Genomic DNA, 27,593 nt, shown 5'->3' with positions numbered 1-27,593 from the left:
GTTGTATTTGTTTAAATATGACATGTAAACTGGTATGTGGTATAGGCATTAATGTCATGCATCTTGTTGTGGAGATTAATATGATCATATAAATCAGACTTATGTTTTTCATTCTCTACATTTTTCCAATCATTTTGTCTTCTCCATGTGTTTTAGCATTCTTAACAGCCAAATCTACTTTTCACTTCATTTCTGTCTCTACATAAGCAGTGCAAACTGACCATGACACTCACCCGAAGCACTTATTATGTCATATCTGAATACTAATTAAGCCTGTAAACTATTGTTAACCATCTGGGTGGCCAGGGAGCCCAGGAACAAACATTTCTCGTCTGTTCCCATGACAATAAATGCACAACAAGTCAGATAGGGGAAGCTGGAGCTTTGTTTCAATTTCTAATAGCTGTTATATCCTGTGTTATATATTCTGAAACTCACTGGCTTACATTTTTGTTGTGCACGGAATAAGATGGCTTTCGAAGTGCTGTCAGTTTAGTGTTTAGTGTTTTGTAATATCACATTAAAAGTAGTATAGGAAACAAGTGAGGCTTAGCTTTAAGGCCCTTTAAATGGATCCCATTACAAAGCATATTTAGGAAATGAATGAGAGGAAGCTATACACAAGTTCTGTATGATTTTAATTTAAATATGCTTCTCGACAGGGTGTTTCTGTTAAGACAGAACATCCTAAGCTACTTTAGGATGAATTTTATATATAGTTAATGAGATACAGCTCAGTTTTCCACAGGCTAGTTTTAAATATCAGGACCTTTTTAATTCAGATATTTGGAGTAACTTTCAACATTCACACATTTTTGTTAGAAGGAACCGTGAAAAGACTAGACATCTTGCAGGTTACTGTTTGTTCAATTGCCTGATAAATATTTTAATATTCAATACTGATCTGAAGAGATTACTAGGTAAGAGATAACAGCTGAGCTCTGATATCTAAACAGGTCAGAGAGAGCTATATAAACTCTAGATTTACACAGTAAACAGACTGACAATGTCAGAGTCGAAAATACTTGAGAATAACAGTTCACAAATTAGCAGCTACTTGGAAGATTCTACGCTGTTTTGGCAAAAGCAGGATCCCTGTTTATTTGATATCTGTTTATGTATTAGGTATTAAAACAGAGGGCCGAATTAGTTGCAACACCTATGCAACTTTTCAACCAGTCCATTTTATTCAGACGCTAAATGTGCTGAAATACTGAATGTAAGTCATTTAACAATACAGTATAATTTCTTACCTGATGAAATTAACATTTGAAGAAGACTTAAAAGAGATTTCTATCGAGCATGGCAGTGGTAATTCATCAAATGACAAGTTTTATTAAGTCCACAGTGGTAGAGTAATACTGTACAATCTCAGTAAAGTGTGTGAATAAACCCAGCTCAATTCATTCAGTGTTTCCACCTTAACGTTGCTTGTCATCATAGTATCAGTGCATCACAGACTACATTTTCCAGATCGATATGAAAATTAAAATCTGTATTTTTGACATTATTTTCTATTTTATTTTCATGATTTGTCTGAAGCTCTCCAGTTCTTTAAAGAATAAATCCTTTGTGCACCCGTCTAAAAGAAACTATAACACATTCATGCAACATGACAAATGATTAAACTCTTTGATTTTAAAATACATTGCAAAAAGTGTTTCAAACTGATGTTCATATATTAGCCTACAACACAGTGGTTTATCCCTTTGCATAATTTTCATAATCTTTGGTGGCATATACCTGAAGATCTCAATAAAAATACAAAGAAAACATAAATATGAAGTTTTTGATCATAAAGTATTGAGATGAGCCTTTCACATGCAGTGCTAGAAACATCTAAGGAACATGTTAAAATATTGTTGCCATAAAGGGTTTCACAGGAGAATCTAGAGATAATAAAACCAGCAAAATAATAATTTTTAATATCCCTGCCCACAAGATATTTTATCTTTAGAACAAATAGTGTATTACTTCTATTTACACTTCATGTATCACTCGCTGTACTTGTAAACAAGATGCTATTTGTTTCTATTTATACTTGGTGGAAAATAGTCTCTAGCTGAATTGACTGTATGTGGAACAAGCACTGAAGAATTGTGAACCGCAAGCATGTTAAGAATTTTGTATTTCATGATGACTTTAAGCAAAAGAGTTAAAAATGTCATGCATGAAAAAAACTGATGCTTTGGTACTAAAGAAACTTCCCAAATGATCCCAGTGACAAACACCAATCAGATCGGCCCCAGTCATCCCTATTAGGGACTTTTTAATTGTCTCATGGCCAATGTATGTGTACAGATCAGGATTAAGCACTAAAAGGTGAATTGACAAGCTAGTTTAGCTGCAAGGGTGGCCCATATTACTTCATGAAGTTTGGTGTAAAGCATACTGCTGCAAATACAAGTGAGCACAATAAGTAGAATAGAGCTGTTTTGTGCTCGAGAAGCCCTTATTTTCTAAGTTTTCTTATAAAAATGTTATCACAGTAAAGTGGTGAGAAAACAAAGGTTAAAAACAGGTGATTCTGAGAGGGCTGTTCTGTTACAGTTTCTGGGTGAAGTTTTCAGGGAAGACTCCTTTAGCTAGGAGGTTTTTATTCTGAAGCCAGTGTGACTCTTTTACACCCATTAACCAGCCATCATCCTGCGCACACAAACAAAAAGACAATGAGTTGTTGTCCGGTTGTATGCGTGTGTATATTTGTATAAACATGGGTCCCATGAGTCACCTGATCATCTGGGTTGGCAAAGGGAAGCACGAGCACAATGTCACCAGCCTTTAGATCAAGCTCATCGCTGTCTGTTGCTCCGTAGTCATGCAATGCTTTCACCTGCCAAAAATCATTTGAGTGAATTCTATTTATACACATAAATGATTATTCAAAAATTTGGGCATAGCAAAAGTGACAGTAAAGACTTTTACATTGCTACAAAATTTTTTTAATTTCAATTTCAAATAAATGTTGCTCTTTTGAACTTTCTATCAAACGTTTTTCATCAAAGAATCCTGAAAAAAATATACCATTGTTTCCAACTTGTGAAAGGGGTCATTTTTATCTCTTGTTAAATGTTTTTTATGTGAAATATCTTATTCAGGTCAGTAATAAATAAAAAATAACATGCATTTTGTATGATCCCTTGTATTTTGGTAAAATAATTAACATCTTGCAAGGTTCATGTAAACTTTTGACCACAACTGTATTACTGATTGGTCAATGTTTTTGAAAGAAGTCTCTTTATTATTTTTTTTAAAATCAAAATACAGAATTTTTTAATAAATAATATTGTATGATAAAGTAAATGCTACCATGTTAAAACTCAGAGATCTTGGGTTCCTATAGTGCAACTTGCCTTATAGAGAACAGATGGAGGAAGCTCTGCATCTGATGAGCCATTTGTCACTGTTGGCGTTTCATTCTAAATACAAAGAATAAAGAAAACAGTTCATTACACCTGAGCAACTCCACATAATAAAACAAAATCCTGCTATACTTTAGGGACATTTAACATGACCACTATGGAAACCATCCACACCCACAGAACAATATGATCTGAACCATCGTAACTCTATGACATCACTCCACATTACAATCACGATTAATCTCGTTCCTCTTACACTTTGAAGCTCCTCCCACTGAGGCAGCTCTGACTCCGCCTCCCAAGCCTGAGCTGTAACATGGCCCCAGTTTGTATCTGCGTCTTGCTTTTGCCCTACCTGGGACCCTTCCTCGCCCCAGTGCTCCACACCATCGCCCTCCCAGTGTGGCTGCACAGGCGTAGCTGTTTCATTGCTCCAGCCTGACTGTGCAGACACACTGTCCTGCTCATCCCAGCGGGGAGCTTCAAACGGCTGAACAGCAGGAGTGACCTCGTCCTCCCATTGAGGAGACTCATATGTCTGCTGGCTGTAAGGCTGAGCAGCAGCTTCTTCATCCTGGTCCCACTGCTGGGAGGGGTCTGCAGCAGGGCTCTGACCAGGCTGGGATGGGATGGGATGGGGAGGAAGGGTCGCCAGGATATTTTGTTGGATTTTGGGAAGTAAAATAAATGCCGGGAGAAAAGGGCAGGCAATACGGCAAAAGCCGCAAATAATTAGCAAAAAAAGGGAATAAATGAATGAAAAGATGATGAGATGTGAATTATTAATTCTAAATTGCTATTTTAGACTTATTTATAGTTTTTTATTAATATTTTGAATTTACTTTTATCTTTAAACTTTCAGTTTAATATTTACATTTTATAAAAAAAGTCATTTCTATGTTTTAGTTTATTTACAAATTAGTATTATTTGTAGTTTTTCATTTTTCATTAATATTTTGAATTAACTTTTAAACTTTCAGTTTACAATTTACATTTTATTAGATTTTTTTTTTACAAATTTTCCTTTATTTTTTACTCCAGTTTTATGTTCAGTTTTTACTTTATTTTCAGTTAGTAATTTTACTGCTTCAACTCAAACTAAACGAAAGCCTTGGCAAATAACTGATATAAATGTACGTTTTTCATCTAAATTTCTATTATACTTTAGGTTTATTTCTATTAACAAAAATTGTAATAGCTTTATCTTTATTTTAGTTAGGGTTAGGATTAGGATAATAACATTGACAATTACAATACATTATTTATTTAATTTAATTAATTACATTTTACAGTGTAAATCTTGTTAGTCCAACTATATGGCCGAAAACATGAATGAAATCTGTTATTATATAATTCACCACATAGCAAGATTTACACACACACAAACCCAAGAGGTGCATGTGAACCCCTGAGCAAAGTAAACTGTGCATGGTATTTTCTTTTCTTGTCTATATTAAGATCTAACGTCTTTTTCTTGTTTTTGTAACGGACTTCTGTTTTCAGCTCACAAATCAACTGAGTAAATAATTTGGCTGAACTACTGAATATGGTTTAACTTTTGCTAAATCTCTGTTAGTTTGTGTGTGGTTTTGTTTCTAATTTGTCAATCCAAAGACTGTAGAAGACTTTCATCCAAAAGCCCTGTCAAATGGTTCTGCCATGATCAATCAAGACCACAAAAATCACTGATTATATCAAGAGAGTACCAACTGCAAGAGTACAAACACAGCACAAGATCTTACCTCCCATGAATCCCATGAAGCCTCCTTCCATGAGGCAGCACAGGATGACAGAGTGAGATAAATGCTAAGTACGACTATCACCATGTCAACAGTGAGAAGAGAGCTCTCATAAAGCCCTCTTACAGGAGCTTGTGCTCAGAACAGTGTTCAGAGATTTATTATTGCAGAAACAGGAGAGGAAAACATTTATTAAAGGTGAAGTGATCTAATAGTCGATACTGGAACACCATGCAGAGGAGTAGAAAAAAAATAAAAATAATAATAATATATATATAAATATATATATATATATATATATATATATATATATATATATATATATATATATATATATATATATATATATGTAAATAATCACAATGAATGAGCCCAGACAGAATTATTTTTGGGGAATATTTATGGAATTCTATAGAGTGAATACATTTGTTCAAACAAATTTTACTGACCTCAAATTTTTGAAAGGCAGTGTATGTTTTATTTATTTATTTGTCTGTTTTTTTTTCCGTTCTGAGTATGTCCCTGGGCCTTGTATTGGAAGCTAGTAGAAAGCATCATCACATGCATGCAGTTAATGCATTACATTCTGAACCAAAGTGGCATTTCAGTTCCCCAAAACACAAAGGGGAAACATGCAGAAATTTAATTTCACTTCAAAACTCAAGAGGCTGACCTTTTGCATGCATGACCTTTAGTGCTGAATTCAGAATTGCATACTAGCATACTACTATTACTACTTTTACCATATATTTCTATAGCATAATTAGCAAAGCAGTATGCAGTCTTTGAAATTCAGCAAAGTTTTTTCTTGTCTCTGAGCCCTGACCTTTACCCTTTGCCATCCTTGCCCTTCGTGTCCTCTGACACCCAGCTGGTGGGCTGAAGCTTTGCTGATTGCCTGCCAAGCATCCAGATCTAAATCCTGCAGCCTAGACACTACTGGACCATTACACCACTGAGCACAGTATAAAACACCAGCTGTACTACAGCGATGACATTATTTAGTGGGATCACTGGTTTGCATAAAGAGAAGATGGTAATGTTGACAAACTCAAAAGCCAGTGATATATTGCTATGTGCTGAAGCACAGTGATACTTCAGCTGAATAAGCAGAAAGAGAGTTAATAATAGAGTGGCAACGGAAGGTGGAAATGGAGGATGAATGTACTAATTAAGAATGAAGATAATGAATAACTGAAATTGAGATGAAGCCAAGAAGAGATTGGTATGAGTGCTAAGAGGAGCATGGGAAGCAGTCATTTGACCTCTGACCTGTGGCTGGGTTGAAATGTTAATGTCAGGCACCACTGCATCCTCAAACAGGTTAATGATGTTCTCCTGTTTCACCTCCTGAGATGAAGCCGGCCTGGGCGACTGTGAGACCGGCGGTTTTTCTCTGGACTCAGTGGACTGCCACACCAACACACACATGCAGATGCACACAAAGACACACAGCACACTCAGGGTTAATAAAACACCAACTCATAACTGCTCATGATTAGATTTTGATAACAGTTTGCTTACACACACTCATGCTTACCTGCTTATCTATAAATCACAGACTCTATTGTAAGGCAGTGTTGTTGTTAAACTAAAACTACAACTAATCATTTTCATTAATAGAAATAAAATTGAAATTAAATAGAATATAAATATTAGATGACAAATATAATATGCAACACTTTTTCATCAGAGGTGAGCTATCACTATGATGATTCACAGTACAAAAACTCACTGCAATGTATGCCGTATAAATGCATTAAAAAAAAGCATTTAGTTTGTTTATTTATTTATTTTGCTTTTTTAGTTTCATACATACTGTAAGACAAACATTACATAGAGCACATAAAAACATCAGCTTTCTCAAAATACCTTGGCTGGTGATTTAGGGGCATCTGACCCAGACTCTGAGAGGTTGTGATTGGCTGCTTCTTCACTGAATGAGAAACGCACATTGGTAAATGCATTGTACAGTCATGAGTTTCCTGACTGAAAGTGCTCACTAGGTGGAAGTAGAGATCAGTGTTAATGACTGCAGGCAGATCGGTTTAAATCACTACCATGCACAATTACTGCATTTCAAAGACATTCCAGACATGCAGTTATATTTTTCATGTACACGTGGTCCCATGCAAGCAGCAATTTTCCATAGCAAACAAGTGTTAGTGAATCTTTAATAATTCAGTTTTTTTGTTAGTTTTTTCACATGGAGAAAAAAACTTTTTTCAGCTGAAAGAAAATAAATTGCATATGTTTCTTCAGGAGAAGGCTTGAGAGACGAAAAAGTGTTTTTACTCCATGTGTTAATTTTTTTTTCAAATCTTGAGTGCAAATTTCTGAAGTCATTAAAAAAGATTCACACCAAAACAAGATATTATATGAGACAAGAGTGTGTGGTTTAAATAACCTTGTTGAAGTGCATCTTTAATGCAATGAATGTTGCATGAACACACACATAAAACATGGGAGTTGTTACCTCTTCCCAGTGCTTGCTGTCGTGACACCTTTTCTGTGGGTTATTTGGGGGAGGGTTGGTTTAATTTACAGGGAAAACAAGAACTCACACATCCGTGAGCTAAACTACAGGAAACCAGAAGTGTCTCTACAGACAGGAAATATCCCAGGATAAAAGCACTCACTTGGCTAGACGCTGCTCATCCAGTTTGGTCATAATATCACTCAGATTCTGGTTCAGCTGTGAGTGAGAGAGTGCAACATACCCTGGTAACCAACAACAATAATCTCATTTATCTCTTGTTAATAAGTCTCTTATTATTGCTCACTTTGCCCATGTCCCTGTGAAATTTTTCCTCCAGGCCGGCAACGCTCTGAAATGTGTTAACATACAAGCCAACACGACTGCAGAGAGAGAGAACAGTCAACATCAGTTCTTTTTAAAGAAGAAATACACCAAAAAGTTATATTCTCACTAAAACATACCAAATATGTATATTCTCTTATTTACTTGTTGTCATGTTATTAAAATCATTCTCCTTTTTTTTTAACATAAAGAAGATCATTTGCATAGCTTTTCATATAAAGACAGTTCATTATGATCTCTCAAGCTCACAAAAGGACTAATAACAACATTAAATATCATAAAAATAGGACTCATGCTATATTGCAAGTCTTAAGCCATACAAGTCCACAGTTTAGGGTCAATAAGATTTTTTTATTTTAATTATTTAGCAAGGATGCATTAAAGACTTTTGGAATAAAGAATCTTAAACAAAATGCATCACCGTTTCCACAAAAACATTTAACTGTTTAGATAATAAAAAAGTACTGGAATGATTTCTGAAGAATCATGTGACTTTGAAGACTGGAGTAATGATGCTGAAAATATATTGAAATAGTAAACAGTTCTTTTAATTTGTAATAATATTTCACTATATAACTGGTTTCACTGCATTTTTGATAAAACAAAGGCAGTTTTGTGTTAGTGACAGAAATTTAAGACAAAAATGTAAGTCTTCCTCTCTGTCGTAACTGTTGAATGGCTTTTATGTTGCAATATTTGTCCTTTTTGGAGCTTGTCAGATGTGATCACTGTGAACTTTTATTATATGGAAAAGAGCTATGTGAAGATCCTACAAAATTAACCTTTTGTTCCCTTTCGAAGGGAACTTCGACAATACGTCAACGACGCTATGGGGAACGCCTCAGGTGTGACAGGTGTCTGAAATCAAATATCAACTCACAGCAATCATGCTGACCGGCGACAGCCGTGAATCATCAGCTTGAATGATGAGCGTGCGACCTGGATATAAAAAGGGCGCCTTGAAACCATGACAATATCCTTTTCGTCTTCAGGGACTGTTTTGTCTGATTTAAACGTCTGCTTACAGCGAAAATGAAACGCACATCTAAGGCAAGTCCTAAAAGTTTTGTGAAATGTGCTGACCCGTGCCCAAGATATTTGTCGCCGGGTGACACTCACGAGATGTGTGTGTACTGTTTGGGTGAAGAGCACGCACGGGATGCTCTTGAGGGAGCGTCCTGTGCAAATTGTGAGCGTTTTCCTATGAGAACGCTCCGCTCTCGTCTGGCTCTCTTCTCGAGGGAAGAGAGTTCAGCGTCTGGTCCTCGCGGATCGGGTTATGATTTAGATCCTCAACCTCGTCAGCCATCCTGCCCTGTGTACGCAGAGTTGGTGGAAGTTATGGAGCGCGCCACTGACAAACTTCAGTTGCCATGGCGGCGCGCTCAGGGAGAGATCGTTCGCGGTCGTTTGGATGATCGGTTTCTCCCTGAACATAGACCACCAGCTCAGCAGAGCCTTCCATTCCTTCCTGATCTCCATTCAGAGATCGAGAGGGCATGGAAGAAACCGTACTCTGCCCGTATTCATCGACATCAGCGGGGTAACTTCGCTGATGTTGAGGGGATCGGTGAGTAAGGTTATGTGTCGATGCCGCCCGTTGACGAGACGTTTGCGAACTATCTCGTTTCTGGGCGGGTGTCGACACTAAAAGCTCCGACTCTGCCATCCAAGCCCCTTAAAACCACGGCTCGCTTGAATGGCAGAGCGTACACGGCAGCAGGTCAGGCTGGTGCTGCCCTTCATACCATGGCAGTGCTCCAAGCCTACCAAGCTGACCTGCTGCAGGATCTCGACCAGGGGGCAGGGCTGTCCCCTGAGGCGGTCGCTGAGTTGCGCCGGACCACAGATTTGTCCCTCCGGGCCACTAAACAGACTGCTGCCGCGATCGGCCGATCGATGGCGGCGATGGTGGCCACAGAGAGGCATCTGTGGCTCAACTTGGCTGATATCGGGGAGAAAGAAAAGTCCCTTCTCCTTGATTCACCAGTTTCGCCTGCTAAACTTTTTGGCACCTCCGTTGAGGCGGTGGTTGGGAAGTTTAGGGAGGCGAAGGCGCGCTCGGCTGCATTTAAGACCTGTATACCGCTGAGATCCGGGCCCCAGCCCAGGCAGGCGGGAGGACCTGGTCCGTCTTGGTCTGAGGACCGTAGGCAGGACCAGAGGTCTAGTGTCGCCTCTCGTGCCCCCCCTCCATGGAGGAGTAGGACACAGAGGAGGCGAGCCTCCCGCAAAAAGAGGGACTTAAGGGAGGTCATTCAGCACAAGCGCTGCAACGCTCAGCGGAAGTAGGGTCTGATCTCCCTGGAGGGCTTTTTCTACCAGCCCTCTCCCTCTTCTTGACTCCCCAGGCGTTTACGTTACACCAGCCCTGGGGATGGGCCTTATGATGAGAACTATGTTCTGATGGGCCGCCGTAGCAACTGGTTGATGTGAGCGCCTCTTTTAGGCATGTAAAAGTGGTGGACCCCAGATTCATTGAGAACTCTCTGGCGAGTCTTCACTCCGCACGCCGCAGGTGAACTTTTGGTTTGTAAAATTCTGTGTGTATAACTAACACTGATTGTATTTCTCTACAGACCCTGTTCCCTGTATAGACCTAGGGGGTCATTCTTAGAGGAGCAATTAAAGTATGGACTTTAGGGCCCTGAAGCCTCCCCCAGTTGGTGGCTAGAACGAATTAGGAAGAAGCTCAAAGAAGATTTGGCTTCTGTGCTGAGTATGTGATGGCCTTCCTGTCATAACATTTTATATGCGTGGTGGGCCACCGCTCATTTCTGTTTAGCCTCAGGGCTATTAGCCACTCAGAGGGTAGAGTAGTTGGTCTTCCTAGAGAAAAAAAAAAAAAACTTTTTTGCTTTAGGTTTAGACTGACGCTGGCGCTTCAGATAGATCTTCAGATAGATGTCCTGCCTATCGGTTTGTGACATTGGTATCCTGAGTACTCACTCCCCTGAGCTCTGTTGGGTTTCAGTAGGTTGAGTGTTTTCACGGCCTCTCAATCAAGTAGGCTGTGGCTCCTCCGAGCCCTCAGGTAGATCTATGCTTGTAGGTCGGCCCTCATCCGGGCCGCCTCTGTAGCTGGCCTAGGCTATGCTAGGGATGTTGGAGGCGTGTTGCTAAGTATAGCTGCCACATTCATTATGTGTTAGGCTTCCTCCCCTTGATTTCAGCCTCCTCCCTTAAATGGGAGTTGTTGGCCAAGGCCCGCCCCTTTCTCTGCATTCAGGGGTGATAGAGTAATGCAGGGTGGTAGCTGAGGTAGGATCAGTCTGGCAGGGTTAGGCCATCTTTCGCTCTGCGAAGTGAGAGTTTGTCAGACCCTGCCGAACAGATATGTTTTTGGGCCTCTAGAGCTGGCTCCACTCAGCCCGTTGAGCTAATCGCTCGACCGATGGGTTGAAGTGGGTTGGCTTGCAATTTAGCCCCCCCGCTCCCCTAGGCTGGGCGCAGGACAAATCCCTGTCACCCTTTGGAGCCACTTGCAGGCCTGTTCCCTGTCTAACATTGCAGGGGCATATGGTTGTTACTCCCCCGCTAACTCAGGGTAGTTTTGAGTAGTCCATTCTCAGCTCTGTGTGTATCTACCTCACACCACGATGGCTCCGGTTGAGCAGGGAGTTCTAAACTACATTCCATTCCGGTTTTTGGACTCCGCTCCCTTTGAAGCCAGAGCATTGCCATGGGCTGATGCCTATGCATTTAGTAGGTAGGCCCCTAATGGGGCCTCCACTAGGCAGAATGGCGTATGTTGTACTCCCCTGCTATAAGGGTATTGCTCTTTGCTGAGTACACTGCCTCTGGCAATGTGATTAGGTACCAGGATGCTGTAGCAACAGATTTCTGCCGCGAAGGCTGCAGTTGGGTAGTAGGCCCCAGCAGGCCTCCTTGACGGAATAGCCCCCAATAGGGCTCCTAGGCCAGCTCACCTTCGATGGTTGGCCCTGGTAGTTCGGGCAGAAGGCTCACTGCTGATTAGTAGGCCTTAACAGGCCTCCTCTGAGGTGGGTCGCAACATTGTGGAACATACACTTGGACAAAACTATAGGAAAAGTTTTTAATAGTATGGTTCCAGCAGTGTTCGGTAAAGTAGCAGAATAGACTCGCTATCAGCTAGCAGGCTCGCCCAGGCCTCCCTGTTAGGCGAGTCCCCAGCAGCAGTTACATCCAGCTGATTAGACTGTTTCAGGTAGTAGGCCTCTTCAGGCCTCCCTGAAGGTGGGCTCCCACATTTTGTGGTGGTCAGGTAGTAGGCTTTACTAGGCCTCCCTGAGGGTTTGATCCCACATACTGTGGTTACTAGGTGGCAGGCCCCACAGGCCTCCCTGGAGTTGAATTCCCGCTTCTTTGAACTGTCAGGCAGTAGGCCTCATAAGGCCTCCCTGAAGGCAAAGCCCCAAAGACAGTCAACTGGACTGCCAGTCTGGCTCCCTATCAGCTATGGTTTTCAGGTAGTAGGCCTCTCCAGGCCTCCCTGAAAGTAAGCTTTCCTGCACTGTGTTTATCAGGTAGTAGGCCTCACTAGGCCTCCCTGAAGTTGAGCTCCCACATACTGTGGTTGTCAGGTGGTAGGCCTCACCAGGCCTCCCTGGAGTTGAGTTCCAAATGACTTTCAGTTTCCACTTAAGGTGGTTATCTGGTAACAGGTAGTAGGCCTCTCTAGGCCTCTCTGTAGGTGAACTCCCACATATTGTGGTTATCAGATAGCAGGCCTCACCAGGCCTCTCTGAAGGTGAGCTCCCACATACTGTGGTTGTCAGGTAGTAGGCTTCTCCAGGTCTCCCTGGGAGTAGTTTCACGGTGATGCTGGGTTTCGTAAGCTAGTGGCCACTTACTTTCAGTTTAGCAGTCCTTATCAGGCAGCTACTGGAGGTGAGTTTGCGCCCTGGCTCGGCTCAAGTTTTTATTCTCTGCTACGGGTTCCCTCCTGGAACCTTTTTATCCTGCTACAGCCTGGTTGCCTACCAGGTAGATCTTATGCTCCCCTCACTGAGGGTCAATGTGAGTATGTGGTCTCCTGAGTCTGGTCCGGCGGTCGTAGGCCTCTCATGAGGCCTCCCAGTTAGATCAGTCCTAAGGCCCTCACAGGCCTCCTCAGTGTTTTTGAAACACAAACACTGGGTAGATCCGTGGATCGAGTAGAGAAACTCCCCTCGCTGGCAAGGGTTGTAAAGCACTACGCTGAGTCATACTCTCCAGGATATCCCGTCTCTGAGATCCGGGCCGAGTGGTTCACTGCCTGCTCCGCAGTTTCTCGGGCTGGATGCCTTCCTAAAGGCAAGTGTCCAGAGGCTCTGTCTTCGGACAGACAGGAAGTGGCCAGTCTGTAGTGTCTTATGTAGTGACACCAGGTCAGGCCTGCCTGGTGGCTTTTCAGGTGGTACATTCCCCTGAATAGTGACTGGCTGGGGTTCCCTCGGGTTCCCTAGCCACATTCCCTAGAAGGGACCCCTTCTAAGAAGTTGAAGTTGTGGTCCTAGGCCCTTGAGCAGGCCCAGGTAGACCTTTCACTAAACTATGTTTATGGAGGTTTTCTGTGGTATCATATAGCTTGGGCTATGACCGTAGGGAGTGCTGTCACTGACAGCCCTGTGTGACCTGAGGGTGAGTGGTTCTAGCGTTCACTGAATGCTGGTTCTGACAGTTGTCACTGCCATTGGGCATGCACTCCCTTTAGCATGGCGGCGTGGGTATTTCGTTCCCCATAGCGTCGTTGACGTATTGTCGAAGTTCCCTTCGAAAGGGAACGTCTCAGGTTACAAATGTAACCTTGGTTCCCTGAGAACAGGGAACGAGACAATACGTCTCCCAGCCATGCCTCAGGGTCTGCCTGCCAAACAGTCCCTTCAGACGAAAGGATATTGTCATGGTTTCAAGGCGCCCTTTTTATATCCAGGTCGCACGCTCATCATTCAAGCTGATGATTCACGGCTGTCGCCGGTCAGCATGATTGCTGTGAGTTGATATTTGATTTCAGACACCTGTCACACCTGAGGCGTTCCCCATAGCGTCGTTGACGTATTGTCTCGTTCCCTGTTCTCAGGGAACCAAGGTTACATTTGTAACCTGAGACGTTTTCCACAGAAAAAAACAAAACAAAACAAAAAAAACATTTGTTTAGAACAATGATGGTTATTGATTTTTAGGTGAACTATTCCTTTAAGATGACAGAAAGGGGAAGGAATAAGAGAGATACATAGAGAGATCATGAATAAGTGGTTATTACCTGTCCCACAGGGTGTTAAGTTCCTCCTGGAGTTCATAATTGATCTCCTCAAATACCTTCTGAGCTCTGCCCAAATCTTCCTCGGCCTAATCACACACACAAACACACACGGTCATTAGGCAAAAGACACCATAATTTATGAAAATGAATATGCAAAGAATTTCACATTCAACCCTGTACTGACTGCGGACAAATTAACCAAAAAAAATGTTTTCAACATTAGCAATAATAAGAAATGTTTCTTAAGCAGCAAATCAGCATATAAGAAAGATTTCTAAAGGATCATGTGACACTAAAGACTGGAGTTATGATGATTCAGCTTTGCATCACAGGAATTCATTTAAAAATATATTCAAATAGAAAACAGTTAATTAAAATTGTAATAATAAATGCAGCCTTGGTGAGCATAAGAGACTTATTTCAAAAACATAAAAAAATCTTCCTGACTCCAAACTTTAAAACAGTGTTCTTTTAAACAAACATAAAAAGCATGAAGTGAATACACCTGAGGAACACAGCACGCTGTGAGTGGGTGTGGACTGTGAGTAGATGGGTGGGGTTATGCAGATTAAGGGCGGGTTTACAAGCTGAGTCACCTGGTTTCTCGAGAGGTTAGTTTGAGCGATCTGATGTGCTGTGATTATTCCCTGAGCCCAGCCGGGAGCAGCCATCTCCATCAGAGACAGAGGCTAGACATGCAGCAAAGACAGATTGACACACACAAAGAAGAGAGAACAGCGACAAACACACTCAAGTGCTGTTGTTAGCTCACAAAATCCCAGCAGGCAAGATAAAAGCTTGTGTAAACACACACATACACTCACTCAGACATTTAAACTGACTGCAATACATGAATTAGTTAACAAGGTTTAAAGACAAAAAGCTAGACAGTACAGCATCAGCATTAACATGCCTCTGGTACCTTGGCAATTTTGGCTTCATCCTTTTTCTTGCCTTTCTGTATAGAGGCAAAATGATGTCTGGCACTGTCAAAATCTACCAGCTTCCTCTCACGTTTAGCGATGCGAGCCTGCAGAGGGAGTCAGAGTCACAAGTCCATCTAACATACTGTAAATAGACAATGGCCATAAATGGTTGCTAGGGAGTTGTTATAAGCTTGTGAGGGTTGCTAGGGGGTTCTTGCCATGTGATGCTCCTGCACATCCTGATTATATTCTGGTGTTTAGATGTGGCGGGAACCCTTCTTCTGTGTAAAGCCCTATTTGGGCACTAATTGTTTCTGATGGTGGCGTTGGTAATAATATATTTTCATGGCACATTGGTGATAGAAGTCATGCATTGGTACAGCGATTTACACAAGCTCCTGCAGCTGCTCTGGGGAAACTGCGGTGGCTGAGTCAGCTGAATGCCCTCGAATCACACTCGTGGTAAAGTTAAATGTTTTTTTTTTTTACAGTGTGTAACTTAATAGCTTATAATAAATATTTTACAAATGTATTGCATACCATAATAATGACTCATTTCAAAATTGTACATGATTTTGTTCTTTTTTTTTTTCTTCTTAACAGCTCCTACTTATTGTAGTGGAACTGTGACAGAATATTATTCTTATAAACATTTTCCAGCATTTTAGTAATGAACATGTCCATATTTCAAATGGGTGCACATTTACCACAAAGCACAGCCATTACTGTACGGTGCTTGGCAGTGGTCAAAAGACATTTACGAAACCACTTTTCGATAGATCTCTTCTTGTAAACTCAGAGATGTGGATTCACACGGCAATTCAATTACCATGCAACCTTGGTGTTTGTCAAAAACAGTATGTAGTTTAGCTGGGGATTTTACGCGGGTGGAAAAACACAGACATTCTGGAATCGGACAGCAATAAAATAACTAACTAGCTCCTGTAAATGTTGAAATGCTTACATGTATCACTAGTTAAAGCAAAAACAAACCTTTATGTCTGGAAATTGAGCCAAATATGTGTCCATGGAAATGAGGGCATTGTCCACAAGATTCTGGTGGAAATCTTGCCACAGGAGGTCAGTGTCCTGTAAAACAAATGTGATCAGACATGCACAGCAAGACACATATTCTCAGGCTGTCTCTCTCACACACATATGTGCACAGAACTATTCTAGAATAGAGTTCACCGCAGTAGCATACTCTAGCATCACCAGCAGCCGCAGCCGCTCTAGACTAGACCTGTGGTCTGGAGATATCATCGATCATGTTTACCTCCAGATTATTATCCATTTCTTTCTCTATCATCTCCTTTACTCACAGAGGGATGCGTGAGTGGAATCAAAGAAATGTAGAAAACAAAATCAATTTGCAGAATAATGAGAAAACATTTTTCACTTGCATACAGTCTTAAAGGGATAGATCACCCAAAAAGTATGAGAATACTTTTTGTGAAATTGTTGAATAGTCATTATTGTGGTTTTCTTCGTACACAAAAAGTATTCTCATAGCTCAATAAAATTAAGGTTGAACCACTACTGTCACATGGACCATTTTAACGATGTCCTGACTAACTTTCTGGGCCTTGAACGTGGTAGTTGTGTTGCTGTCTACGCAAGGTCAGAAAACTCACGGATTTCATCAAAAATATCTTAATTTGTGTTCTGTAGATGAGCCGAGGTCTAACGGGTTTGGAACGACATGAGGGTGAGTAATTAATGACAGAATTTTTTTATTTTTGCGTGAACTGGCCCTGTAAAATAAAAGTTCACCCAAAAATGAAAATGTGCTGAAAATAGACTCACCCTCAGACCATCCAAGATGTAATTTAGCATTAAATCACATGCTCTCCAAAGGATCCTTTGCAGTGAATGGGTGCCGTCAGAATGAGAGTCAAAACAACTGACAAAAACAATAATCCACACTTCTATGTTGTTTTTATCAGATGTTTGGACCCTCATTCTGAAGAAAGAAACTCATCTATGTCTTAGATGGCCTGAGGGTGAGTACAAACTTAGCAAATTTTCATTTTTGGGATTTAGAATTATAATATACACTTTTGTTTGGGGTCGGTAAGATTTCTTAAAAACTTTTTTTTAATCTCTTATGTTGACCAAGGCTGATTTATCTCATCGGTAAAAACATCTATATTGTGTAATGTTATTATAATTTAAAATAAAATGTTTATAGTTTAATATATTTAAAAATGCAATTCATTCTCGTGACACAAAGCTGAATTTTCAGCATCATTACTCCAGTCTTCAGTGCAATTTAATCCTTCACACATCATTCTAATATGCTGATTTGGTGCTCAATAAATGTTATTTTATTATTAGCAATGTTAAAAACAGCAATTCTGCTGTTACTTGTGGAAACAGCGATGATTCTTTTCATGAACATTGTACATTTCTTTACTGTCACTTTTGATCTATTAAATGTGTCCTTGCTGAATGAAAGCATTTTTTCTTTAAAAAAAAACCCCAAAAGAAATTACTGGCCCCAAACTTTCGAATGTTAGTGTATATTTAAATACTGGCAGATTTTGGTTCCTTAGTACATCTGAAAAAATATGAGACTTGATTCAATTGAATCTAGTCTCCTCTGATCATTTACATTTTCCTCTTGTTTGGCAGTTGGTTTGAGATATTACTGAGATCTCAAGAGACACATTTGATATTACTGCGGCCCTTTTTCAGGAGGCACTGGTGAGAATCAAGAAACAACTGACATATTAAAGAGATTTTCCTTTCCTATGAGATTTTTCACATTGAAATCACTAATGTCACACAATCCAGACAGAGTATTTTGCTCTGCCAGTGACATCCTTACACACCTCTGCGATGGAGTCCACCTCCTCTTTGCCAAACCACTCAGGGTCGTACATTTCTGCCAGACAGTCCTGCAGACGCTTCGAACACTCGTGCATTGCTGCGGAAACAACAAAACGGGTCAGCTAGGAGACAGGCATTGACACAGATGACGGAAAAGGCTCGATCACTCCACCAAACACGCATGCATACTATTTCTCTTTGTGTCTTTCAGAGAAGTGAAAACTGCTGTGGGCACAGGGGAGGAAGCTGAGGGGAAGGTGTTCTGCGTTAGAGCAGCACTCTTACAGTCTGCTGTAAAAGGAAGAAGGCCGTCTGCTTACTTTGCATTTCTTTTATGTACTACCACTCACCGAGGGTTAAGGTGGTAGTTCATCCATAAAAAAAGTGACAAAGATTTGGAATATAGTGTACGGACTGTTTTTATGGTGCTTTTGGAGCTTGACAGATCTAATCCCCATTCACTTTTAATGAAAAAAAAAATGCACCAACATTTTGTCAAAATTTTATGTTCCAAGAAAAAAATTTAAAAAAGAAAAAAACATGGGGAGAGTAAGTGATGACAGGATGAGGGTGTGTAAATGATGAGACTGTTTAATTTTTCAGTGAACTATCCCTTTAAGAGGAAATTAATATGGCTGAAAACACTTTCCACATGTTTACAACCTATGAAGAATTTGTGACTCCCTTATCTCCCTTAACTACCTTTTTACACATGGAGGCAGTAGAGCTATAGATACAGGACTGAGAATGTTCAGTGAAAATCATCTTTTGCTTCCTGTATTTCGTCTGAGAAAAGGCTGCATTTGAATACAAAGAAGCATGAGAGCAGGATACTTTTGCCTTTATGACCATACTGAGCAGGTGTTTTTAAAGTTTTTGCACATGATTGTGTTTGCATTTTCTTTAAAATTTACTAGATTAGCTTTCAGTTTGCTTTAAATAATGTCATATGCCACTAAAATGCATTAAAATCATAGCTCATCCGACCATAAAAAGAAAATACCGTCATCATTTACTCACCTTCAAGTCGTGTAAGAAAAATGTTGTGACTTTCTTTCTTCTATGAAACATAAAAATATATTCATTTCGAATAATGTCACAGTGTTTTTGTTCCAACAATGAAAGTCAGTGGTTACCAAAACCATTTGGTTACAAAAATATATTCTTTTGGGTTCCACAGTAGAAAGAAAGTCAAATAGGTGATGACTGAATGTTCATTTTTGGTGAACTATCCCTTTAAAACTCTCCTTGTTCTCTTTCATTTAGATACATACGCAGACACACAGTAAAGGCCTGTTCACACCAAGAATGATAACTATAAACAACAATTAAGATATAGTTATATTTAAGCAAAGCAGAGCTCGCACCACAGCTATAACAATGACAGCACAGAGAAACAATATCTTTGGAATCACTTATTGTTCCATTAGAGTCTTACTTTTGACTGCCGCCAAATATGCCTTGAAGTCTTTCTGCAGTTTGCTGCCATCAGCCTGCGGATAGAGATCAGAGAGAGAAGAAACTATCACTAGATATTTAAGAATTACAAAAAGGGTCAAAGGTCAAACGATAAGTCCAGCACTATATTGGGGGGGGGGGGGGGGTGGGGGGGGTTAGAGAGGATGAAGGTTTTAGGCTCTTACCAACTGCTTGTTGAATTTGGCCACTTCCTCCTCAAATGCTGTGTCTTTCGTTTCATCCGCCTTTCCCAACTTCTGCAACACCTATCGGAAAGAAACGCAAAACAGCCAAAATCTTACATACTGTAACATAGAAACACATACTGGTACAAAACTTCTGCAGAAATAGGGTCTTAGATCCCCGGCCACCACAAATGGTGCTTTCAGTATCGGTTCCATGTTCCTCTTCCCCATGAAGAACGCTGACATACAGTAACTGTTCATCAAAAATGAAACTTATTCAAGAAGGGCTCATGACGAGTTCTCATGAACTTGTCTTGCCACACACACATATACAAACACCTGGCAAAAGTTCAAAGCACAGTGTCCTTTTATTCCATAGGGTGTTTCCATTATACAAGACATAACAATTTCCGAGCAGATTTAATTATGCACATTTCCTTTAGTTCAGTTTGGCCTACTTCCTGTCCAACATGTATGAGGTGGTGCTTGAATCTGGTTCTATTTATTCAGAGGTCATTTCCTTTTCCTTCTGCTCCCCCACATCACTTCTCGCAGCATGTTAAACATGCCGTGCCATTTGTGACACAGAGATACTGGTTTCCTTCAGACTGATACAGGCAACAGAATAGCACTTTCATAATGTCAAAAGGATTCAAGATGGAAGGATGAAGTTTATAGAATGGTGCATCCCTGAAGGGTCTCACATTTTGTCCTTGTTAAAACACTTTATAACAAGTTTGGAATTGGACAGTTTGGCTGACCAATGGAAGACAGAACACTCACTTCTCTACAAATAAAAATTTCCTAGGATTAAAAAAGGCTACACATAACAGGACACTTTGTGCATTGTGTTTTAATACATTTCAGATATAACTAAATGATAAATACAGTAAGTTCCACTGGTCTAATAGAGCAAAGGAATTCAATAATGCTCAAGGGGAAATCACAGTAACCCTTTAATCTCCCACTGGCTGTGTCAGCTGTGCTCTTCTTGAAGAATGTATGAATGTGTTTTACTGTAGAGTGAGTGTTTGAAAGCTGATCCTGAATGGATTGCAGCAGGACCCCTCCCTCGAGCCCCCCGACATCTTAAAATACAGCGACCAGGATCTGTGCCATGATGACCTGTGCTCCCTGTGCAGTCGAGCAGAGCTGGGGTGAAGGCATTCTCTCTGACTCAGAGGTCTTTCAGGAACACTGGATATGACTGTACATCCACTGTCAGGCACTGAGATAGTGGTCGAATTCAATGGCTGAGGAAATATCTAGAGAGCAGGTGGATGATGAACGATATGATAAAATAATACAGAATTTATTTCACTCACTACTCGAAAGTCACTTTAAAAGATCTGAAACAGAGCAATTTCCACAAATATGACTTTTAGTAAATTTTGGAATGAGTTTATACTTTTGTATATCAGTCAAGCAGGTGTGGTTATTGATCAATAAAAAAAAATGATTATTCAATTAATCAGGCTGGCTTGTATATCAGTTTTTTAAACAAACAGTGCTATTATTCATTAGTGTGGAGGCTAGCATACGTACTGTTATAGTTATTGTTCTTGGTGTGAACGGGCTTTAAGAGTGCCACCCAAGCTACTGGGTCTGCATTTACTTTATTAGGTTTTTGGCTTTTTACAGTGCCTATAGCAGCTCTCTGTTCGTGCGCATGTAGAATTAATCAATAACACAAATTAATCAATACAAAAATGCATTCAAATATTCATATTTATTACGTTTAATGCATATTTGTCAATGTTAAATATTCCTAATTTATCCTTAATGTAAATAAGTTGTTATTAAAATTGTTATTTCTACAGTGATGCTGTCATTCAGTGTAATGGATGACACTGTAGTGTTACAGAGAATTTGCATTACATCACATGACAAAAACATTATCCTGAGTGATGAAACTTCTACTTCAGCTTATAATCAACTGGCCACCTGTATCGAACAGTGATCTTGGCCAGGAAATGTAATCACAATGATTTACAACATCATTACAACGTTCTTTTTTTTTTTTTTTTGGCATTTCACTGATTGGCGTGGTTTTGTAACTTTGGATACCACACCATGAAAAGGTGAAATTAATTAAATATTCAAGAAAAAAAAAAAAAAACAGACAGTCAAATGAATATCAGTTTTTATATGATTTCAGAATGGCTTCTTGTTCCTGTTACAGTGAATGACCTCTGACAAAGTGCATTTTCGGGACAAAAGTCCCTTGGTTGTTTCATCACTCAAAAAACCCAAGACATAGTACTTTTAATATAATACACCCAACAATTTATTTTTCTTTCTTTCTTTTTATTTTTTGAAAATGCCAAGACAACAAATGTATTTTTTAACTTGGTATTTTATGCTTATTTAAAGATGTAGCTAAAGATAAAATCAAAGTTCCGATCACTACATTGAATGACAATTTTTTATTTTATTTGATTTATTGGTAACACTTTAGAATAAGGTTCCATTAGTTAATGTTAGTTAACTACTTTTGTTAACATGAACTAAGCAAGAACAATCCTTCTACAGCATTTATAAGTCTTAGTTCATGTTAATTTCAACATTTACTAATGCATTATTTAAATCAAAAGTTGTGCTTGTTAACATTAGTTAATGCACTGTGAATTACCATGAACTAACAATGAATAACTGTATTTTCATTAACTAACATTAACGAAGATGAATAAATACAGTAATAAATGTATTATTCATTGTTTGTTCATGTTAATTAATACATAACTAACATTAACTAATGGAACCTTATTCTAAAGTGTTACCGATTTATTTTTTACATTATTTCCCCCATATTTTGACATTAAGTTGTTTTAAAGTAAACTTTTTACTTGCATTTAACATCCTTTTATGTATATCAAATTACTTTTGTGAACTTAATTTGATGTGGAGACAAAATAATCTTATCTTTGGTTTACTAATTGCATACTATATATACTAATGTGCTTATTGTATGCCAGAAACCAACAGTTATCATCACTTGCCCACCAATTAAAAATGCTTACTCCTGCATGTTGAAATAAACAGGAAAAAAAGAGATTGATGACTGAATGAGTTTTAATAGACTAACAAATTTTAATGGTAGCAATAACTAAATCAGCCTTGAAATTAATTTTCTACACATTTCAAATTAAGAAATCGTTATAATGCAGCTGAAGGCAAGTTATGAGAAACATAATTGATAAGTTCACCGCCAGAGACACAAGTCTTTCATTCATTGGTCATTTAATAGCCATAAAATAAACTAATCATTCATGAATGACCATCCAATCACAAGAATAAACTCTGTACCACACGGATGCACTCTACTGAAACTTCTATTCTGAGAGCACCATTAAAAAATATTTTAAAAAATCCGGACTTTCTCAACTTCTCTGCACTTACACTTCTGTTCTAACTGCTTTACTCTTCTGATTTACTATCGAAACTCAGTATTGAAGTACTTCTAATTGTATCATCCTGTATGTTTCCTCATTGGAAACCGGCCTTGCACAATGTGTTAATTTCCTAAAAACTGCTTTAATTATATGGCTTTAAAAGACTAATATAGTGCACAAGTCGTACGACTTCTTTTTGGAATCCCTAGACATTGTATGCTTTAATTTTGCATATGAGCAGCAGGAACATTTTACAAGTTTCGTCCTCTGTTTCACAGACAAAGAGTAATATGGGTTTTGAATGACATGAGTAAAAGATGACAAACTTTTTATTTATGGGTGAACAATTTCTGAATCAGCATGTTTAATTTATACAACCCTGAGCAGACCAGCACAGACCATTTGCCTGGCAGCTGAGAGATTCCTCAGTGTGTGTGTGTGTGTGTGTTTGTGTGTGTGTGTGAGTGAAACATTCGAGCAACTGAGAGGCAAGTTTATACTAATTGATGCAGTTATCGAAATTAATACACTTACATGATCTGACGATGTACAAATGCAAATTAATTCTCTCTTTCCTATACAACAGCATAGACTTCTATTGATTTATATACTTTAAAAGAAGGTCTTTTGGATTTTTAGGATGAAAAAGGACGTTCCTACATGTACCCAAATGTTTTGTCAGACTGAGCTATATTTGGGTCAAATCTGTCTAAAGTAAATGCACACCCACACTTGTGGCGTGGCAAGTGGATGGGCTTAATTAGTGCGTCTGAGGAGCTTTAACTAACAGGTTAAAGGAGCTTACAATGAGAGAGATTTGGAAGTAGCATGTAAGTGTGTGTGCAAAATTATGACCGCATTCTCCCAGGTATAAGCCAAATGTATCTTCATCTGTGTTTTATAAAGGCCCCTGGTCTTTACTTCTGGTCGACGTGTGCTGGTGTTCAGTTACAGCCCCAAAAATACCCCAGACCACGGCCATTGGCATTCACACACACCAGGGTTTGTCGCACAAGGGGTTTCTGGGGATTAGCTCACAGCTACAGCCTGTCTGCTATTCATAGCCCAGTCCACACACTGCTCTGTAGCTCTATGAGGACGGACAGGTGTGTGGGTGGAGTGCGGAAGAGGGGTGTGGCTCATGCTTGAACTTCTGCTTTTGAGTGACAGATTGCCTGTCCAATCAGAGCAGAGGTCAGGAGAAGACGGAGGACACCTCCTTAGGTTTTCAAATGTGAGTAAAGGAGATTTTTGTAACTGTGCACCCATCTCTTCTCCTCCAGGGTCGTTATCACCGGCACACTGCTGGAATGTTTCTACAGAAAAAAAAACGGGTGACTCAAGAATAACCTGCCTTGATGATCCAAATTAGTGACAAACATCATCTAATGAATGACAGACAGATGGATGAGGGAGAAGTGGGGAGTGGGAAAATAATGCAGAGATGTGTGTCGTATGCCACTAAAGGATCATGGTTAACTTTCCTCTACTTGACTGAGTTTCAGGGGGGAAGAGAGAACTGCGAATATATTTCAAGGGTTTCATGCTGATGGCCAGAATATAAGGAGTGCACACACACGCATACAGATACTTTTGAAGTGAGTCAAGCTTTTTACACTCCTAAAGAGGGAGAGACAGCTGAGGACTTAAGCCACCATGAAGTACAACTAAATGTAACTAAAACAAGTGCTGACAAATTATATTCAGGCCTATTGTAAAGTCCACAGAAAAAATCACTCATTCCAAAAATGTGTTTAAGGAATAAATAAAATTCAGGTGATGGAGACATTGGGGTAGTATGTTCATTCTGCACTTTTCCATACAGGTGCCAAATATGACTAAAGCAACATAAGAAACAGTAGCAAAGACTTTAGATATACAGAGACTATTACTTATGAAGACCAGCTCTCTGAGTCTATCATCCAGGACAAAAGAGGTAGAGAACATCTATATGATTACAAAGTAATGAGCCAGCTTGGTTTATAGAAGCAGGAAATGCTAGAACTGTCTTTCCTAGAAATCTCCTATCCAAGTCATCTAAGCCACTTATACTTCCACAATATGAAAGAATTAGACTGTGAGACAATATTAAGGATGAAACGACTGAAAAACTAAAATGACCAACATTCTAAAAGACTAAAATGAATTGATTTCTGATGTTTCTTAAGCAGCCTCTCAAGTGAACAAACTGTTCCTATAGTGCTAGTGCCACTGACTCCAACTAACCAAGTCTCAGACCCCAAGGCTCTGGCGTCCAGCTGAGTGCTCTGAGAGGCAAGCAGTCATTTGGAGTGTTTAGCGTGGAAACGACACTTCCTGTGTAGAAGCTCCTGCTTTCAGCTGTGGGTCTGTTTGTGTTGATGCACCACTTACACTCTGACTGAGACTTGAACTCTGCCACAACATCACCATATTCCAACCTGCTTCAAATATTCCTGAGAGCCAATGATTCATTCATACTGCATTTCGTTGCCTTGTACCTACATGTGCAGTGACAATAAAATTGAATCTAATCTAATGTAATTCTGCAGTTGTTTGAGAATATCTCTGATCCATATATGTCACAGTTTTAAGTCCTGGTGTATGTTAAAGAGGACATTCTAGGCTTTTCTGTGATACAAAACACTATGGGAGAGAGCAAAAGTTGGGGTATGAAGAGGTTGTCATAAGGATTCTGTTGTCAAGTTGTCACATGTGTAAATTTATAATTATGTGTCATTTTTTCTGTTTTATGAATTGTTTCAGAATAATTTTACTGTTTACATTGTAAACAATAAAAACATTACATTAATAAACAAAACATACAATGTATGATGAGAAGGCCTTTTCTAAAGTATTTTTTATAATTATTTCAAATCAGTGTTAACTGCAGCTTCTATACAAACATACATACATACATACATACATATATATATATATATATATATATATATATATATATATATATATATATATATATATATATATATATACACACACACACAAATTTATTTTATATAAATATACTTTAAATAAATATACTTTTGTATATTTAAACTGTTTTTGGGTTGTGATTAATCACGATTAATCATATGATAGCACTTTAACTTGATCAATGACAGTGGAAATGTTCAGTTGTTCAAATTTATTTTATTCATTCATTCAGTCAAGCCTGACTTTCAAATTAAACATTACCCAAAAAATATTCAGTGGAGTACAAAGTATGACAAATAGCCCCAGTTTCCACTATAATATAATATAATATATATTAACAAGAAAAAGCCAAATGTCAAAAGAGCTGTGGTCTCTACCAGCTGCTGTTTAATGCACTTCATCTCAAATGACCAAATCAGTTTCAAACTTAGCTCCAACTGGAACTGCTCTTGGAATGAGAAATAAAACCATCATTTCCAATGCAAAAGAGCATGACAAACACATGAGCGAGTATTGCATGAAGCGTTTCAATGTGGTTCAGCTGTTGTTATTTTTTTTTTACATTTCCCTCGTACAGTAAACAGTGTCAGACTATTAGACACTTTTAGAACACCTATTCAGCCGGTCGCAGTCGAATGTGGGCTTTATATATAACAATACCACAAACAACAAATAGATACATGCTCACATCAAAATAGTATTTGTAAGCACGCTTACCTTCTCTTGTGCTCGGGTTATCCTCTTCTGTACATTACTGGCCAGTTTCCCGGCGTTGACACCTTTCCCTACCTCTGCCATGTTTGAGTTTCCACTAGAAGTTTCCAAAGTGAATAAATAAATAAATAAACCGTTATGAATGAAGTTACGCGCAGAGAGACAGGCAGGAGATACAGAAGAACAGTTACGTTATGTCTGTGGGTAAATCTTCTTAAAGAGAAAGGGCGCGAGTTTAGAGTCCTAAATGTGGACACGGAGATTTATTATTAGACTAAACCCTTATAAACTACACTATCAAAAAGTTTAAACTTAAAACTGTCAAACAATACGGTCTAACGGGGTCCGTTAATCGCCTCTGGTGACAAGCGACTGGAGAGAGAGAGAGAGAGAGAGAGAGAGAGAGAGAGAGAGAGAGAGAGAGAGAGAGAGCACGCGCAAGCGAGCGAGCACTGGATTACGTTTCCACTACTTATTATAGACACTCTCTTAAAGGCACAGTTAAAAACGATCACGACATAATGCTATTTAATTTTATTTTTTTCGAGGAAAGTTATAAAATGTCTTATCGTATAGTTATATCACGGGTTTTCAAACTCCTAGGAGTTGCAAGAAAGTGCTAGAAAGTGCTAAAAAGTAAAAATAAATAAATAAATAAATAAATAAATAAATAAATTAGCTAAAATGGATTTAAATAAATAGAAATACATCTAACAGTACAGAAGTAGTCGGTATAAAACATAGTAATGCAACATAATAGTTACTAAATATTAAACTAAATATATTTATTAAAACTAAATATTTACCAAATAAGATTTGACACTTTTTAGTATTAATTGTTTACAGAATAAGTTTGTTCTTTATACATGAAAATATACTGTTAACTTTTAAATCTTAGAATGTGGAGCCCTTGCAACATGATTAAATCTTACACCTAGAAAGGACCTCTACTGCCCTGAAAGACAGCGGAGACCAGGACAACTAGAGCCCCAGATAAAGATCCCCTGTAAAGACCTTGTCTCAGA

The 27,593-nt window shown here is 39.1% G+C and overlaps 1 protein-coding gene across 6 annotated transcripts; it reads right to left on the bottom strand.

Annotated features, from left to right (window-relative positions):
* Positions 1 to 1,309: 1,309 nt before the first annotated feature.
* On the bottom strand, positions 1,310 to 26,976 carry LOC113050929 (myc box-dependent-interacting protein 1-like). 6 transcript variants are annotated; one of them, XM_026214404.1, is made up of 19 exons: positions 26,572 to 26,976; positions 19,550 to 19,630; positions 19,345 to 19,399; positions 17,909 to 18,003; positions 16,351 to 16,386; positions 16,068 to 16,163; positions 15,071 to 15,178; positions 14,745 to 14,837; positions 14,149 to 14,234; positions 7,885 to 7,960; positions 7,741 to 7,796; positions 7,578 to 7,610; positions 6,974 to 7,037; positions 6,374 to 6,511; positions 5,105 to 5,128; positions 3,619 to 3,981; positions 3,354 to 3,419; positions 2,732 to 2,833; positions 1,310 to 2,646 (listed from the first exon to the last, which is right to left on the bottom strand). In XM_026214404.1, exons 1-19 carry the CDS (start codon positions 26,650 to 26,652, stop codon positions 2,545 to 2,547), a joined length of 1,755 nt encoding a protein of 584 aa, XP_026070189.1. In that variant the 5' UTR covers positions 26,653 to 26,976; the 3' UTR covers positions 1,310 to 2,544. The 6 variants fall into 6 exon arrangements, with proteins under 6 accessions (XP_026070189.1, XP_026070183.1, XP_026070184.1 ...); XM_026214398.1 differs by lacking the exon at positions 16,351 to 16,386; XM_026214399.1 differs by lacking the exons at positions 7,578 to 7,610; positions 16,351 to 16,386.
* Positions 26,977 to 27,593: the final 617 nt, after the last annotated feature.

The sequence above is a fragment of the Carassius auratus genome, chromosome 31 (assembly GCF_003368295.1).
Source record: "Carassius auratus strain Wakin chromosome 31, ASM336829v1, whole genome shotgun sequence".
In the NCBI taxonomy this organism is placed as follows: domain Eukaryota; kingdom Metazoa; phylum Chordata; class Actinopteri; order Cypriniformes; family Cyprinidae; genus Carassius; species Carassius auratus.
This window is presented reverse-complemented; position numbering and strand designations above follow the sequence as displayed.

Coding starts and splice junctions, on each gene's coding strand:
- LOC113050929 (XM_026214404.1), bottom strand. CDS start 26,652: ATGGCAGAGGTAGGGAAAGGTGTCAACGCCGGGAAACTGGCCAGTAAT. Junction 7,961..14,148: donor CTTAACACCCTGTGGGACAG/GTAATAACCACT, acceptor CTCTCTCTGCAG/TCGTGTTGGCTTGTATGTTA. Junction 3,420..3,618: donor AGTGGGAGGAGCTTCAAAGT/GTAAGAGGAACG, acceptor CTTTGTATTTAG/AATGAAACGCCAACAGTGAC.